Raw genomic sequence first — 18647 nt, 5'->3', positions numbered from 1 at the left:
GATCCATAAACTTTTCAATAAGTTATAGCATTATAAAGTTAAATATAATATAAATAATAAAATCGAAAATTTTCACACAAAAATAGCATTCGGTAGCCGTTTTCACCATGAAGACAAGTCCAGAGGTCAAATTTTTTTTTTTCAAATTAAAGTACATTACATTAGCTTTAATTTAAGATATATATAAAAGTGTCAGACCTTCCGGAACATTTTCAAAAGTTAAGTTGAAAAAGTTAATTTTTTGTGAAAAAGTTGTCATTTTAAATCCCCCCCTGTGGGCAGAAAAAAGGTCAAATTTACAAAAAAAATATACTGAATGATAGGAAAAGACATCAAGCATCTATGAAAAAAAATATATATTCATATGTTTATTTTTGAAAAAGTTACGGCAGTTTTTAGTAAAAAAAATTGAAAAAATTTCGAAAATTAGCGATTTTTAAATTTGTAATTTTTTTGGAGGTTTCCCCCATTTACGGGGAACGAGGGNTTGATTTGTAATTTTTTTAGAGGTTTCCCCCATTTACGGGGAACGAGGGAAATTTTTTCAATTTTTAAGGGTAATGTCTTCGACTAGATACGATTTGTGATCTTTTGACGTATCGTTGAAAGAAATCCGTTCGGTGAGAGCTGAGAAAAAGTGGTAACAAAAAAAAAAAAAAAAAAAAAAACACATCATAGTAAAACCAATACCTTCTCAGCTTCGCATCGAAGCTAAAACTTAAACTAACATTGTATGCTATAATCTCTTATAAAGTAAATATATATGTACTCAATAAATAACCTATGCATAGGTTATTTTCTCTTATTAGCTATTAAATTTAAATAACTCTTAAGAGAAATCAGCATTAATGATTACACTTATTACATTTATATTATAATTTAAATATAACGATTATTTAATAGCTTTTATAGTAAGTACTGTGTTAAACCTTATTATAGAGTATATTTAAACTATGCATTAAAATACATTTTTGATATGAGTCTTATGAGTATCATGACTTAAAGGTGTAATATTTTTGCTGTGTATACACAAAATTTATATTAAGCGTGCTCAGTTTATTAAACACGAACTTTGTTCTTTGTTTATAATATAGTGGATCATTGCTCTTACTAGTTATCAAAAGTTTTTTTTTTTCATTCAAGTAATTTCATTTCAATTATGAGCAGTAAAAACCATTCAATAAATTTTAGAGGCAAGCCAACTAAAAAATAGATGTACAACTTATCTGTGTATTTCATTATCAAGTTTAATATTTTCCATAAATAATTAGCTTTGTTCAGTGTGTAGCTTATTGCATTATCCCATCAATAGTTATTAGTGCATATTGCTTAAAATAATTTGTTTTATGTTGAGTTATTTATTTTAAAATGAATATCGTATCTATTATAAAAAAAAAGGCATTAAAACAAGAACTTACAGAAGAAGAAATAAAATATTTTGTTGATTGTGTAGTGAAAAATGCGATAGATCAATGTCAAATAGGTGAGTACTTGATTATTTATATGGTACGAATCAATGAAAAATTTTTAAAGTTATATATTAATTTAGGAGCAATGCTAATGGCTTTTTTCTTGAATGATATCAACAATACCGAAGTCAGGGTCATAACAAAAGCCGTGGTCGAATCCGGTTTTATTTTGGATTATGGACCATCAAAAATCGTTGTGGATAAACATAGTACCGGAGGAGTGGGGGATAAAGTATCTATTCCATTAGTACCAGCATTAAAAGCTGTTGCAGATTTTGTCATACCTATGGTATCGGGGAGAGCCTTAGATTTTACAGGCGGCACCTTGGATAAATTAGAAAGTATTCCAGGTATAAAATTTATATAATTTCAAATGCAAATTCAATGCTTATGGGGTTAACATAAAAGTCACGGGTGAAATTTGGATGTTATAGCTCACAAAAATGAAATTAGCTACCCAAAAATTTAGAAAATCATGTTATTAAATATAAAAAATGTTTTAAGGGAAATTTAAATTTTAGTAAAACTTTTTTAAATTCTATCTATGTTAAAGCTCTTATAATAAAAAAAATTACTCTATGTATTTACATAAGCGTTCACTTCTCTTGCCTTAATCTTATGGTTTTTAGACATTTTTTCGTAAAGTTTTGAATAGTAGTTCTTAAAAACGGCTATCAGCATTAAACAACCTCGTATTTTTTCTAGAGATATACCTCTTTATTTATTGTTCTTTTATTAATTTAATAGGATATTCTGCATTTAGTTATGAACCAGCAAAATTGTTGGAAATGGGAAACGAATTCGGATGTTTTATAGTAGGATCTGATGATTTAGCACCTGTAGATTCAGTTCTTTATAAAGCTAGAGATGTTACTGCTACAGTTGACAACGATAAGTTGATTATATGTATGGAATAGCATACACTTTGTAATAAGAAATGAGATTTAAAATTAAAAATAGGATTTGTTTCATAGCTTCAATAATTTCTAAAAAAGCTGCAGCTGGAGTTAAGTACTTAATATTGGATTTGAAAGTCGGAAATGCTTCATTTTTCACTTCTATCGAGCGCGCAAAACAGTTTGGAGAACAGTTTGTTCGTGAAAAATAAAATATAATTGGAAAAAATAACCTTTCATCTTACTATGGTTTTAGATAAACGTTGCTAAACTAATGGGTATCAATTGTAGAGTACTCTTAACTAGAATGTCGGCACCTATCGGAAAATATGTTGGTAATTCCTTAGAGATTATCGAGTCAATTGATTGTTTAAAGGGTAAAGGACCATCTGATTTACAAACTATCATTGAACACATTGGTGATTACTTAGTATTATGTTAAGTCTTTGAAATTTTATACTTATTGTTAAGTTGAAAATTACAGGGAGTCATTTACTACAGATGACAAAAAAAACGGATTCTCTTAAACAAGGACGTAAGATCATAGCTGATGCATTAAACAATGGAACAGGGTTACAAATATTTAAAAAAATGCTAGTAGTGCAAGGAATTTATGATAGCGTAGCTGAAGAACTCTGTTATGGTGACCCAACATCAATTTTACCCATGGCCAAAAATATAAAAGAAATCAAATCATTAACGGCGGGTAATATATTAAAATTATTTAACTATTTAAGAATCATTTTTAAAACAAATTTATTGAATCTTATATAATACTTCAATAGGATCCACGACAAATTTAATAATACTTTTATTAATTTAATACCTAGCTACATTGATTTTTTTCTATTAAGACAGTCGTTAATAAACAGGTTATGTTAAGTCTATTGATGGTATGGCTATTGCTAAAGTTTGTAATGTATTGGGCGCTGGACGACAATTCTCCGGACAAAAAATCGATCCAGGCGTAGGCGTTCACTTACTCGTCAGCGAAGGAGATTATGTTGACCTAGGAAAAGTCATATTGAACCTGCATCATAACAATACATCATTAAATGAAAAATTGGTTGAAGATTTGCAAAAATCAATAGAAATATTAGAAAAACCCTCATTGGAAGTGAACGATATTATATTAGATTATATAGATTTAGCCGATGGATAAAAAAATGAAAAATGTTCGAATTTTTAACTATTATACAATTATTTTATTTCTGATCTAATTTTATTGATATTTAACTGTTAATAAGTTACCTCTTCGCTATAATTATTATCCTAATCTGTAAATATTATAATGTGTTTAGAAAATTTTATTTTATTTATTTAAATTCTACAGGAAATACGAATTATTTAAAGTTACAGGCGTAAAAGAATTATCGATGCTAACATTTCTCTTCTAATTACAATATTATATTATTGCATGATAAAAAAATAACGAATTTAATTAATATAACTTAATTAGTTATCGAATACTATACATATGCTTAGACAAGTTCTTGCCTAATGTTGTTTTTTAATAACATTAAAAAATATAAAGATAAGTATTGTTAAACCAGCCACTATGACAAACAAGTTCATAATAATTTATTTGTAGGATCATTGTGCTTTGTGTTTTTTCTATAAATAAAACAAAATTCAACAAACAAAAATATTATTTCACGTGATCTTTTATATTTTTAAGTCAACAAAAAGTAGGAATATTTTTAAATGTCATATAAACTAACTCAAACATCTTGGTTACATTAGTGACTAAATTTAATATAAAATATAAAATAATTTATTTTACTTTATTGACCTGTTTTATCAAAATGAAAACAAAATTATCAATAAAATTATGTAATAAATATTATAATACTGTTTAAATAATTTGAAATTTCTTATACATATGGTGTATTTACAATAAACTAATATCACAATTCTAATGTTTTAATCTAAAGTAAATTTTAAACTTAATATATAATTTGGTAACATTTAAATATAAGTTAAAAGATTAGAAATTTTGTCATATACTTGTTCGTTTAATAAATAAAATTCGACAATTTTATAGCAAGATACATAAAAAATAAAATAATTGTTTTTTTTTTTAGATCCGTTTATAAAATTTATAACAATAAATTTATAAAAATTGAAATTATTACAACTAAATATGTCAACAATTATTATGATGAAGTACAGCAAAATTATTTGGCTTATTACCCGTGTAAAATTCTAAAATTGTCTATATCTATTTTTGAAAATTATTGTTTTAATTGATTCTCAAATAATTGGTTAATTATAACTCAAAAATTTAAATTAAAACAATAAAATGACCATTGTTGACCCCTATTTTTCTAATATATTTTTATTGTAAAACTTAAGTAATAGATAACAAATTTAACAAGAAATTTAATTAATGATTATCTAGATGACCCAAGTGTTAAAAATAATGAGCATTTTCACTATATTACACATCTAATAAAACACACAATTAACAAATTATTAAATACAATAATTTACCGTGAATTCATAACAATTAAAACAAGTTAACCCTGCAAATTACAATTTGGTTTAATATTTTTACCTAATTCTATAATAATGATCAAAAAATTGAAACAACAACATTTAAATAAAATTAGAGTGAGAAAAAAGTAACAATTGGTGTTTATAGCTATATTTAATTGGAATTTCATATTTTGTGAGCATAAGTTTCTATAAAATTGGTCTTAGTATCCATTAACTCTATAAACACATCAAATAAGAATGTTTCAATTACACTAGGATAATAATTTATTTAAGGACAATAAAAATTTAAAAACTATACCATTAAATAATTTAGATAATAATGCTAAAGTTCAAAACAGAGGCTGTTGTCAATTAAATATTTACTTAACAATGTAGGCACTGTAAAATTCTACAAAGTTTAACATGTATTTTAAGTTACAAACATGTTATTAAAACTTCAAATAACGTTACCGTTAAAAATATTTTAGCATTACTATTTATCGACAAAAATAAATGAACACATTGTAAGCTCTATTCATAATTTGATAGAAATTTAAATAAACAAACAAAAAATTAGATACATGGAAGCACTCAAAATTATAACCTTAGTGTTCCTCAGAAAAAAATTATATCTGAGTGATTATTGGTTTCCTTGGGATTTTCGGTAGACTTAAAAAATTCTCTTTTTCGTATTTTTCAGCTCTGCAAATATGTATTCTTGGTCGGTATTCTTGAGTAGTTTGTGTAACTAATAAGTTTTTCATTTCTCTGACTCTTACTGAAGTCTGCAACGGTGAAGTATCTCCAACTTGACGTTCGAGCTATGGGTAAATGTTAAAGAACAATTAATATATTTATAATAAATACAGTTTTCAATGCTATATTGTCATTTGTAATAATCACGAGTTATTGAATTATTGAAGATCACGGGGCAACAACCAGACAAGTATATTTTTTTTTAATTTTCATCAGACAAAAAAAACGTCTGGACATATTTTGTGTTGCATCAAAAACACAACAAGACATGTCTATTAATGTTATAACACCATATATAAAAAATCGGACATAACTGATTATTACATTATCGATGCAAATTATTTTTTCTATTCGATTACACAAAAAAAATGATTTCAGCCAAAAAAGGTTTTCACACTACTTACAATGTCAGTACAATATTTAGTAAAATTACACGTTTGAAATATTCCTTTCCTTTGACCAATTTGTTTTCTCTTGCGTAATTCCCGGAGCAATGTTAAGTACTCTTCTTTGAGCTGATTTACGTACCTAATGGCATCGTCGTCGAAAGCACCTAATTCCTTTGACATTTGAAGCTGCAACTGAATGTCTCTCATTTTTACGACTAACTGTGAAATTCGCATCGTCAGTATCATACTTTGATGTAAAAAGATAAAATAGAAAATCCACTTACGTCTCTTATAGTTATCGCTGCCAAATCTTTAAAATGACTGGGTAACGATGAAATTACCTTGGTATCCTTTGAAAGTCTTCTATATCTCAGTAACTCATACATTTGATCGATTTGTTGTTTAATGTTTTTCAACAAAGTTTTGCCGAATGCCTCCCCTATGGCGTTGTCTACTGCAACACTAACAAATAAATCGTCAGTATATATAAACACCGATATCGACACGCCAATATTTTTCTGAGATGGTAAGATAGAATAAACAGTTTTCAATGGTGATCCTTTAATTAAAACTCTTGATCTAGGACCAGCTAACCAACTGAACTGAACGCTAGCCTATAGTTATAAAATTCTAATCAAATATATTTTTTGTTTATTTTTCTTACGTTTAATGTTTTCGTCCTACCAAATTATCAGTAAGTTCGGATAACAGCATTCTAGTCCCTGATGCATTGAGAGGCATTAATAGAGAGACAATTGCTTGTAGCAGCGACTGATCGGATCGATACATATTTTTCATTGCTTTTTTAGTGAACCATAATCTTGGAATGGCGCCTTCGATCCCAGTAGGTAACTGTACTAGAACTGGAGATGTATAATCATTGTTCCCTATTTGAATTGGATAAACGATCTATAAGAAATAAAAATAAAATTTTTAATTATTTATATTTATTATTCATTTTTCAAATAACAATATACTAAATTACAGAGCTTAACTATTAGAAAATGATCTAATTTAAAAAATAACTGCTCGGTGACAATTGTAGAATCAGCGTTTCAGAAGTTATTAATAGTTTTATACTTAGGTAAGAAAAAAAGTACAAAATGTCTAGTTATTAAAATATCAGTACTTACGCCTTTATTTTAATCATTACTTTAAATTTTTAACTTCTGAAATATTGGTTCAATAATTGTTATCGACTAGTAATTTTCTTAATTAGATTATTTAATAAAAAAGTTAGATAATTATGTAAGTTGTTATTTGAAAATGTAAAGTTGACAACCTTATTACATAGTGTTCAGTAAGTAAAGAAACGGGGTTCAATTGTTTTCAATATAAGTAACAATTGACATGTTTCCTTACTAATTCTTCACTCTGTATACAAATGATTAACATAAAAAATACTTTAAAATTCATAAATTGAAAAAAGTATATAATTTAAAGAAACAAAAAAAATTCCTAATATTTTTTATTTCATTAATATGTTCATGATAAAATAATTAACCTATATATATTTTAATGTTTTAAATATCCAAAATTGTTATTCGACTTAATTCTAAGAAGGCAAAGTGTCACAAAGACACTAGCAGAGATTGCAATTGTTTTCTGGCGAGAACCAGAAAATTATTTCGCCTTCTTTTGTTTTTAAAATAGTTTAACTTTGATAGTTTTATAGATTAACCATTATTATTTTTTTTTTTTATTGCTTACAGCAAATAACCTTTTAACCGATGATATATTTTTTAACTTTTAAACTCAAGCTTCAGCTAATAGAAATTTAAAATATTAGCCGATTTAATTTATTTAAGAGTTTCTTTAGTTATGAAAGTAAAGTGAGTTTTAATAATAAAATGACTCATGTTGCAGTTACAGTTACTGTATTCATATTATCATTACTACTTTTTATACCACATAGGTATATTCTGTCAGTTATATTAAAATGCATTATATTTGTGCATTTATAAATTTTGATATTTATTATTAATTATAAAATTCTTGGAGTTCGTTTGGGTATTCCTAGTATCCAAAAACTATATAAACTCGTGGAGAATAAACATAAATTATGTATGCAATAAATTATAATAGCCAGAAGTGATACCTTTATATTTAACCAATTTTGTTTTTCTTATTCATCGTCATAAGTTGACAACGTGTATTATCTATGATGTATTGTACTCCAAAATCGTTTTTCAAAGGTCGTGTTGTATTATTCAACATTCAAAACGAAAACAAGGCAAACCCTTTAAAATATTATTAATAATATATTGTCGTACACTTGGAATGCAACAAATAAATTTTACAAAACCTATGAAACAAATATCGAAAATTCGCTATCTTAATCTTATATTTCAATAATAAAAATTAGTAAATGTATTTTTCATTAGATTTGTTTCAATAATATATTCTTAAATTAATGTACAAATATGCAGTTATAAAATTCATAACGCCTTAATTGTAACCTTTATTGGGAATAACATTGTAAATAAACTTAGGTTTGCCGTTATATTTAATTAGTTTTGTTATTATTTATGAAATAAATAAGTTTTTGCTTGTGTGAGATGAACACCTATTTTTGTTTTATCACATACTCTTACTAGCGCTGAAGTCATACGATGTTAATGTGATAATTAGTCAATAGAGAGGGAGGCTATTGTCCCTTTAAACCCCCATTTATTGTCTACGCCACTAATCGTGAAATGGTACCAATTTTCGGATATGTAATATTTTTAACATCATGCATGGGTAACAATAGTAGATAAAATACTTTATCGATTACTTTTGAGATTCTCACAAATAGAACAATAAAATATAAGCTTGCATGTCTTATAAACTCATAAAAAACTTTAAATGTATTAAACTTATGTAAGTTTTCTTACGTTCATGTTATCCAATTGTTCCATTCTATATAATTTCATCATTGTATGTATTGATCCGGCTACTGCTGACAATACTATGTAGTTGTGAGGTGTTTTAGTAACTTGATTAATTCGGTTTAATTTACTTAAAGCGCCTTGAAAACAAGACCAATTAACATTGTAATTTAGAGATAGCGAGTCAGATGTAACAAGGCTGTTGTCTTTTATGGTGCTGATCATTTTCCATAAAAGCTCAGCAGGTCCTGTCATTATGGTCCTCAAAATACTTGTCAAATATCGTATTTTTGTCGGCTTCTGAAAAATGGCATTTAATTATAAATTACAATAGGGTAAATGCGATCAAAATTACATCGGATAAATGGTAGTAGGTCTTCGTATCTGACAAACATGTGCACAATAATTTTGCTAGAGACATCCAATCTGCCAAACAACGATGAGCAATAAATATAACGACCGAGTCTCTTTTTCCGTTCATGGACTCGTTATTTTGTGACAGTAAATGCAACTCCCATGGTGATTTTTCAATCGATAAACCTCTTGAGACTAATTGACTAATATATCCCTGTAAATAAATTAAACATTAATAGGCAATTACAATTGATATCTAACAATTATTAATAGCAAATTTTCACATATACTTAACGTTTACTTTTGCATAAGAAAAATGAAAAATAGGAGGTACTTGGACTTCTTTGCACCCCTTAGGGTAACATTAGCATCCTCAATGATATTTCACCATTCCATTATTATAAACAATTAATTAATAAAACACAAACAGCACTACTAGCATTTGATGAATTGACAATAAAAAATAATTATTGAAAAATTAACAATCATCCAAATTGCTATTTAAACGCAAGAGACCTGGCCATCGTGGTCAGTCGATTCCAGTACGCAGCCCTTTGATTTGTGTCATTCATCAGTCTCAGTAGTACTCGGTTATTGCTGTCTTACTATATAAAGTCAATTCTTTATTCTACTTTTTCACTTATCTACTTTCGCCCTCTACATTTCAGAGTACTTTTGTCTTGCACTTCGTCTGCACCTCATACCTAAGTGTTACCCTTATTCCATTCCTATAACAACGGCCTTTCGACACCCACAGCCAATCTGAATCAGCTGAACACGGTAACTGCTGTACAATCACACGTACGTGAATATCCAGGCAGCAAACTCATTATCATCTTCGTATCGACACTACATTTCCTTTCGGTGTTTCGTTTATTATTTAAGACAGTATGCAATGTTATCGGTATGTGTATTTTAATCAAAACATAGTAATATGTTTTGGATTCTTCCTTTTGCAACGAAGAAGATAAAGACCGAAAAAGAGGTGATTAGATGTAATTGGAGTGATATAAAGACTGTAATTGTGTATGTAGATGATGTGGGAGATCATGTCAAGTGAAGGTTTGGGATATGGATGGCCGACCTAGGTAGTTGGGATAACGGCTAGGGAGAAGTAGATATGTTTTGGTTTTAACAATTATAGTTGAAATACCACAATTCTAAAGAAAAAATATATGTATAAATGTATTTTATGCATAATTGTTTGTTAATAAATAGATAAAAAGAAAGTCGGGTATACCATTTTGAGCAGTGTGATGAAAAATTTCTTTGGTTTTAGGAACTTAAACACGTCTGAGTTCAAAACACTATTTGCACTAACGAAAATAAATGTGTATAATTTTGATTACTGTGCTCACTTCAATATTTATTGTATTACCGTAAAAAACAGATATAATTATAAACTCTGTATAAGAATTTTCTAATTTCAAGAAACTTAAAAGGATCACAGAATTTAATAAATAAACCTTTTGATGTGCTTTTGGAGTTTCACATTTTTCATTGAAAAATATCTGATAAATCGAAGTCACTGCCTTTGGTAAAAATTTAGAACTATCTTCTTGATATCTTATACGAGTTAATCAGTAATATTAATATGGATGTTGGCCCATATAAATTAAGTTGTAGACTAAATATATAATGAATAATAATAGACTACATGTAACATGAAAAGGAAATAATTTTTAAACCTTTATCAACTGTACAACAAAAAAAATTGGAAAAACTGTATATATTATTATTTATATGTAACTTAATAAAATCCCATCTATTAATACACTTAATTCAAAATTAGATTACATTAGCTAGTAAAAATAAAGTGTAAACATTTAATAGGTTGTCGAGGAAATGTTTATTTACATTGAATAAACAATTTTGGCGTGATTTTGATCAAGTTTTTTTTTATAATTTTTCATAATTAATCTCTTTTGAAAACGAAACTATTTAAGAGCATTTATTCTGAAAAAAACATTTTACCATGTATTATGAAAATGAATATCATATAGTTGCTGACAGTTCTCATGTACCAATGGACAGATTTGTCACTTCTAACGGTCGTAGTACACCGTCTCTCAAGTTAAGAAATCAATTTGGTTCTCCTTGGAAAAACGCCAAGGGAAAATTTGAATGTTTGAAAAAAGGTAAAATATATTCAAGATTGGAAGAGAGTCCTGAACGTACGGCGAAATCTCCTATGGACCGTCCACGTCTAAAGGAATATTTGGTACCGTTGTTTATTAAAGACTATATTTCCAGGAGAAAATATTCGAGATTAATTTCTCTCGAAGAAACTACGAAAAAAAGCTCTTCAGCTCCAAAATGTCGCTCTTCGGCTATATTAAACGAAGGTCTACAACATGATTATGATTTGTTCACGAACGAATCTGAGGAATCCATTGGCTGTAGAGCCCAAAGCTTTTCTGTTAAGGAAAATTCTAAGTCACTTTTAAATAAAAGTAAAAAATGTGTAAGTCGTATATGGAAAGAATCAAAAGTTACATGTTCTAAAGCCAAAGAAAATTATCTTTCTTGGAAGAATATTTTTCAGGTTTTTTCGGAGGATGATCAAAGACAAAAACGCGTGTACTCGGAAGGTATTAACTCGAGGACCGAAAATGAGACAAGCTGGCTATTGACCGACAGTTCTAGTAAGAGTGACGAAGATAAAGATTGGTTTGATTGTGAAACTAATTATTACAAAACTATGGAGAACAACTTTTTCAAATGAAACATTGCATTTAGACAATGTTAACTTATAAACCAGCAGAGTTTATATACATATTAAACACTACTAAATTAATTTTTTTAATTTGCTTTCAGAGATACAGTTTTTAGAACTTGGTTCACATATTTATTGCTTTTAATTTTATTGGGATGTTTTATTATTCAAATGTGCTAATATACTTAATTGAAAAAATCCTTTTATGAATATTAATTATTGCTCTATCAAAATATTCTGTTATTGTTATAATATTTAAATTTTTTTAAATAAACTTATATATTTATACTTGTAAATGTTTATTTATGACAATATATAGACATCTTGGTGTTAAAAAAACGTAAAAATATTCATCAAAATATTTTTAAGTCTAATCCATTTTTACCTAAAAAAGTTTTAACGTTAAAATTTGCATAAAAAATGAAAGTTTTTTAATATTTAATATGATAACAATAAGAATGAATAAATTTATTAGAATTGTTTCTAAGCTTTACATCTTTATTTTTTATAGAAACATACAATTCTTTGTATATTTCGTAATAATCAACGTTTTTGTTTTCTTTTGTTACAACGGTTAGCAAATGCCAAGTTCTAGTTCACCATTTGAGATGTGTATTAATGTATAGATATATAGTCATTATGTGTTACCTGGATTTCCCTCTTTTCCATCGGACGTGTGCTTATATTATAGACGTGGTGGTTTATGTTGAACGAGTCGCCCTCGGACATCCAACAATAAGAATTCCCAAAAACATTTGTAAGCACTACAGGCCGTTCTTTCAGTCGCGGACATTTTGACAATACTCTTTTGGTTACCAATTCTTGTAGATAGCCAAGTTCAATCTCAGAATCGAGAACAAATACAACAAACACTGTAGATTGAGACCAACTATCACCCAGCCAACGTATCTCGTCATTGCTCATTAGATTACCTAAGACTTTAATTACAAAGTATATTAAATATACTTACTAAATTTTAGTAACAACAGTCGAAATCAAATTTCAATAATTAACCTCCTAAACTAGCGATACGATGGACAAAAGAGACGATCCATTTGAACATTAATGTAATTGGCATTACGAGGAGTAGTACAAGAATCACCGGTACACTGATAATGAAATTGATGGTTTTCATGAAAGTGTTGCATATCAGTCTCCATAATGTTGAATATCTTTTAAACGTTATTCTTATATGATTTGATTTCCTTCGTCTGCTACGCCGTAATTGGTAGTACATGTGTAATAATCGAAACCACCTGATTTACATTGCAAGATTTAGACAGAATTCTGTACAATTTGCTGAGTCATAATTATTTTAGCGGGCCTATAAATACATTTTTGATGCTTTCCGCACAAAAGCAATTACACTCCCATTAGTTGTTATCTATCCTATTTCAAAATGTTAACGTACGTGAAGTATTTATACCTATTACATTTACTAGTACCTCAACTAACCTATGTATGATTTGTTTATTACACTATAGAACACTTATGCATTTATTATCACAGCGATTATACTGTACAAGTATTTCTTACTTGATTTCACTTCATTAATTGTCAAATAAAAATGCGTACCGTTTTTGAAATATATGTAAATCGCAGTATATAAAGTAAACTTGGGATTTTTTAAGTGGACTTTACTCGTTCCAGCCTTAGGACGTTCTTAATTATGAAATAGTTTTAAAAAATTAATCAAGTACAAATGGAGTAGTGATTTAATACAGTAAATTAATACTACATAAGGCTTATAAATCAACAGCTTGTGTGATTATTAAACTTTTACTCGATTGTAATTTGTCCTGATATAATTTCTGTACAATACAAAGTGTTACGAGAGAAAAGCAAATAAAATACTTTATTTATAAATTAATAACAACTGGAATACAATTGGTTTCCTTTTAACTATTTGTAGTAATAAACGTATAATAGAATGTAGGCCAACTAAGACAAAATTGGTTTAATGGAATATTAAGTAATTCCTCTCATGAATCGTTTTAAATGTGGATCGAAATAATATAAAATGTAATGTTACATANTTTATTATATATTATATAAAATAATATGTAATGTTACATATCATTACCGCGCCAATTTTTATAAAGGCTATTTCTATCACAAAAAACATTACATTTTAAAATGTATTTNAAATGTAATGTTACATATCATTACCGCGCCAATTTTTATAAAGGCTATTTCTATCACAAAAAACATTACATTTTAAAATGTATTTAGTAAATAGGTATCACATACAAATGAATAATAATATGCATCGAAAAATACTGCGATTATTACGCGATATATTCATTTGTGTGTGTACACATAATTGTATTATTCTACTTATAAATAAGTGAGTAGGTAATTAAGAGCAAATTGTTAATACACAAAACATTTATAATTGAGATATTGTAAATGCAAATACTTAAAGTGATTTTTTTTCCAACGGTTATAAGGAAAAAACATAATAATGCATATAGACTTTACTTTGGTTGATTCAAACGTGTATTGACAATTTGTATATAGTGAGCAACTTAGTTTCAAATCAACTGAAAACTGATTATAAATTGTGAAAATTAACGATTAATTATAGTGCTTTAAAATACATAGCAATTAAATTTTGATTTTCAAATGTTAATAAAATTCGGTATTTGTAGGCCTAGTGACTATAAAAAAATGTATTTCTAGCAATAATATATGTAACACAACCTCAAGGGTTATGCACAACCCTTACAGCAATAAATTTATTATAAACTTATTCAAAACATCATAAAATTGTATTTACATAATATGATTGTGTATCATGTAATTATTAAAAACAAATTGCTATGTTGTTCGAGATCTTTTAAAAATAATTCTTATTATCACTATAGAAGTTTTTGAAATTTTTGATAATCAGGGTAAGTGTTATTTTTTTTATTTAATCATCATTAAAAATTTGAATAACGGTCAATTTTTTATTGTCACTCTCTATTATCAATCATTATTAAAATTAACGCAGGTTTTAATTTACATAAAATATCAAACAAAGTAACTCAAAAGGTTGAAGTCTCATAAAAAAAAAAATAATAATAATAATAATAATTGGAAAAGTATCATTGATTATTTCATAATAAAATTGTGTACGCCATAATGTCTAACGTTGTTGTGTAGAAAATATAATTTAGTAATTATAAATTTGTAGATGGACATTTAAATAAAATATCGTATACGAAGATGCTTGTAACTCAATAATTACTTGTTCTAAAGTTGTCATCGATCATTTTTTGTAAAAAATTGTTAAAAATATCAAAAAAATAAATAAATTTTTTAGTTAGTGATAAGTAATAAAAAAAATATTTTTTTAACGCATTCTAAGAAGACAATAATTATTAAAAAAAAACATTCGTCCAAATAACGATTTTATCAAAAGTTATAAGCGTAGTCAATTTGGTTTGTGACACCTTCTATAAAAATGAAGTTTTAATAAGCTTAAATAACTTAGTAATTTCTTGGATTTAAATAAAAATTGATATTTTCTATACGATTGAGTTATTTATTTAAAATAGACACGAAAGAAACGTTGAATAGTTTCTTATTTAGTTACTTATTTACTCTAAAAAACACAAAAATATATTTGTTTGAATAAAACATTTATACTCTCATTTCTATTTAAAATAAAGTCCTCGAAAAAACGATAAACAATTGTGATAAATAATAAATAAACTTTTCAATTTTTCTCGTTGCGGTATGATGTTTATTTATTGTTTTGACAACTGATGAGGACGATAAAAAAATCAATTTCCATAACCACCTATTGTATTTATTATTTTTTGCATAAATTGTTTTATGTATAGTGTCATCAATTTATTCACGTTATTTTACAATAAAAACGACAGTGCATGTTTTAACCATTGTAAAAATCGAGATATTTTGTCATAAAAGTTTCGTATAAAATAAAACTGTTGAAATTTGTTTGGCTAAATATTTAATTACAATTATATTTTTTAAAAAACTTAATTTTATTAATTTTTATGAAAGCCAATGTTCAAAACCTCAAAGTGTACATTACATGTACTTACAATAATTAAAAAAATGAATTTAAGAAAAAATATATTATTTGCAAGACTCAAACTGATGAAAGCAATTCTATTATTATTGATTTTTACCAAAAGTATCCAAACTTTTTGTTTTCAATAAATTCCATTAAATTACTCGATTCTAATGAATTAAATTGCAAAGCAATCGATCACATTTTCAACATTTCTATGAATGTATTTTTGATAAAAATCTCGAATGACTTTTACATCGCGTGCCTGTAACACGACTAGAACATAATTCTGAGCGATAAATACTTGATGCTTATTATATTAGGCGCCGCCATTCGAGGGCATGACAAATTACTGGACGAATCATGTGAGTTTTAGAGAAACTCTCGTTTATTCAAAAGAAATCTTTGCACACAATGATTATGGCGCCACAGCTTGCCGGGGTGCTAAAAATCCGGGAAACAAGTCTAGTTAGTCCGCGCAGTGGTGAGACTGAATGACCTATTTAATTTTCTGCTGGCGAGGGGCGCACGGAGGGGTTTTTTGCGGAATGACAGCGTTCAAGGCAACTGGGTCACAGTCACGATCGTTTACCGCCGTGCCAGGGTACATTTTTGCTATCCTTGCAACGAGGTCGGCCTTATACAGGGACCAAATCACTTGACCCAATAGAATACTGCCGCACCACCTCTTTAAACTATCATTCGCATTTGACCCTTCCTTATTATATCTTTTGTCCTCTGACATTTTCTTCACAACAAACAACTTCTAAATATTTACCGTCGAAAGTACTATTACAGAGTGTAGCGAGTTAAAAGGAACTTTCGATAGAGTAATTTAATTTTGGCGCGATAAGAAATCCACGCAAATCTTACTAGGTGATAACTCCCAAAGGTTATTATTTACAAACAACATAACTAATTAGTAATTCTAGCTATATCTAGAATCAATAATGAAGTACTATAAAAATAATTATTGTGTTATTATTATTATTCCACGCAACAATTGAAATGAAATACTGAGGTACTACTAATACGTATAATAACAACTGAAAAATTAATATAGACATATTGATATCAAATATTACGGTTGCATTTAATATGATTGTATTCGTTGACACCCAATGTTCCTTGAAAAAAAAATAAATAATCATTAAACTTATTAATTTTACTTGGTTCGTTTAATGAAAATTAAGTAAAATAATGAATTCTATTCAAACAACGTTATCTAATCGCAATTGATAAGTTTAAAAACGAATTTGTAATAACAATGTAATGGAAAGGAAATGGCGGTGGACAAATCGAAGGGAATTCGTCGATGTTATCAAATCTTCATAGTTACTATAGATTTACGTAACCTAATAAAATAATATTGAAAACCCTTTGAGGAACTATCATCGTCGAACGGTTGCCATCGAAATGTCGTTGTGTCTGGCTTTTGACGTTATGTTTGATGCGAGATCAATATTACTGGGCCAGACAAGTATGGGATGCGGCAGACGGTGGTCCATCGTTAGCTCCGAGTAATAATTCATAGTGTTGAAACTTCCAAATTTATCTGATAGTTTATCTTATCCCGTGACTATGCACTTTTAAATACTGTCGATTAATTTGTTTTCGATAGTGTCTACAATGCATTACCAATCGAAAAACAATAAAATACTAATTTTATCTCAGCCACTGTGATAAACAAGTTTCCAAATAAACTACCGATAGTGTCGACTATCAAAAAAAAAAAAATCTCTAACATATTCTACATTTCATGATAAACTTTTTTGATTTTTTTTTTTTTTTATGATATTCATTATGAAATAAATTAAATTATAATTAATTAAAACAGAACACCAAATATATATATTGTAATCCTGGCCCTTAGAAACAGATAACGTTAACTTATACGTAAAGTACAACAATTAATGATTTAACAAAATAATGGCTATTAAAGGTTAAAAAAAATCTATCTTCTTTAGATTTCTCTAATTATAGCACTAGGCTCGGTGACCTTTTACTTTTTATCACATAGGCCATGATCATCGAACAAATAAATATACATTTAACATAACACGCGAAAACGAATCACGTAGTAGTAAAAAATCGAATTAAATCCGTTTCATAAAATAAAATCAATTTTTATTAGACATAGCGCTAAAATGAAAAATAGATAAATTTTATCAAATAGTTAATAATTCAAACTTACCTGCATGGATGCGTGATGGAATGTATGCGTTAAGCTTAGGCGGTCACAGCGCAGCAAACGACCGAGCTCGCGTGTGCTCTCCTGATCGTCTACCGTTAAACTTTTATAATTGCCTATGTAAAAAGTATGGCGCAGCTTGCAGAAAAATAAGCGCACGGCGGGCAACTCGAATCGGTATCCAAAGCACGTGCCTGCTGCCCATTAGGTATATGATTTAATGATTCATATTTTTTATTTGCAAACAATATTTGTTCACTCTGAAAATGTGTTTTGCATGAACTATGTTTATTTATTACGTGGCTTTTTTTTGTCTGTGTAATTTTCAATATGCTGGATAACTATTACCTAATTTCATAATAATATCATACAAATATTTCAATAGCACAAATTCTACACGGATTTAACACATCGAAACCAGTCAACATCGTCCCAATGAATCATTAAAATTACTTTCTAATCGTTAATCAGCCGTACGACATGTCTAAAAACAAAAAAATACAC

General features: G+C 27.8%; 2 protein-coding genes and 1 long non-coding RNA gene across 4 annotated transcripts in view; 2 read left to right on the top strand and 1 right to left on the bottom strand.

Annotated features, from left to right (window-relative positions):
* The first annotated feature begins 1150 nt into the window (after positions 1-1150).
* LOC126907121 (thymidine phosphorylase-like) lies at positions 1151-3580 on the top strand. Its single transcript, XM_050688199.1, has 7 exons — positions 1151-1483; positions 1550-1819; positions 2217-2375; positions 2444-2562; positions 2622-2784; positions 2850-3071; positions 3238-3580. The coding sequence occupies exons 1-7, from the start codon at positions 1369-1371 to the stop codon at positions 3525-3527; spliced, it is 1338 nt and encodes a 445-aa protein (XP_050544156.1). The 5' UTR covers positions 1151-1368; the 3' UTR covers positions 3528-3580.
* A 1416-nt stretch (positions 3581-4996) lies between these two features.
* On the bottom strand, positions 4997-18273 carry LOC126907119 (uncharacterized). The gene is made up of 10 exons (XM_050688196.1): positions 18147-18273; positions 12943-13184; positions 12577-12866; positions 9214-9426; positions 8865-9158; positions 6673-6897; positions 6273-6602; positions 6004-6207; positions 5448-5664; positions 4997-5080 (listed from the first exon to the last, which is right to left on the bottom strand). Exons 2-9 carry the CDS (start codon positions 13163-13165, stop codon positions 5470-5472), a joined length of 1974 nt encoding a protein of 657 aa, XP_050544153.1. The 5' UTR covers positions 13166-13184; positions 18147-18273; the 3' UTR covers positions 4997-5080; positions 5448-5469.
* The window catches only part of LOC126907134 (uncharacterized), a 4815-nt gene continuing 4407 nt past the window's right edge, over positions 18240-18647 (top strand). Inside the window, exon 1 of one of the 2 annotated variants that reach the window (XR_007704433.1) lies at positions 18240-18351. This is a non-coding gene — a long non-coding RNA (uncharacterized LOC126907134). The remainder of the gene's footprint in view (positions 18352-18647) is intronic. The other variant, XR_007704432.1, reaches the window with a different exon arrangement.

Source organism: Daktulosphaira vitifoliae, unplaced genomic scaffold (assembly GCF_025091365.1).
Source record: "Daktulosphaira vitifoliae isolate Bord-2020 unplaced genomic scaffold, ASM2509136v1 Scaffold_5, whole genome shotgun sequence".
In the NCBI taxonomy this organism is placed as follows: Eukaryota; Metazoa; Arthropoda; class Insecta; order Hemiptera; family Phylloxeridae; genus Daktulosphaira; species Daktulosphaira vitifoliae.
Note: the sequence above shows the minus strand (reverse complement) of the source record. Positions and strands in the feature narration are given on the sequence as shown.

What these genes read in the sequence shown, in the direction of transcription:
- LOC126907121 (XM_050688199.1), top strand. Translation starts at nt 1,369, where the DNA reads ATGAATATCGTATCTATTATAAAAAAAAAGGCATTAAAACAAGAACTT. An exon ending in AACAGTTTGGAGAACAGTTT is followed by an intron (nt 2,563 to 2,621) that starts GTTCGTGAAAAA and finishes CTATGGTTTTAG; the next exon opens with ATAAACGTTGCTAAACTAAT. An exon ending in AACTATCATTGAACACATTG is followed by an intron (nt 2,785 to 2,849) that starts GTGATTACTTAG and finishes TGAAAATTACAG; the next exon opens with GGAGTCATTTACTACAGATG.
- LOC126907119 (XM_050688196.1), bottom strand. Translation starts at nt 13,165, where the DNA reads ATGTACTACCAATTACGGCGTAGCAGACGAAGGAAATCAAATCATATA. An exon ending in CCGAACTTACTGATAATTTG is followed by an intron (nt 6,603 to 6,672) that starts GTAGGACGAAAA and finishes TTATAACTATAG; the next exon opens with GCTAGCGTTCAGTTCAGTTG. An exon ending in CAGCGATAACTATAAGAGAC is followed by an intron (nt 6,208 to 6,272) that starts GTAAGTGGATTT and finishes CGAATTTCACAG; the next exon opens with TTAGTCGTAAAAATGAGAGA.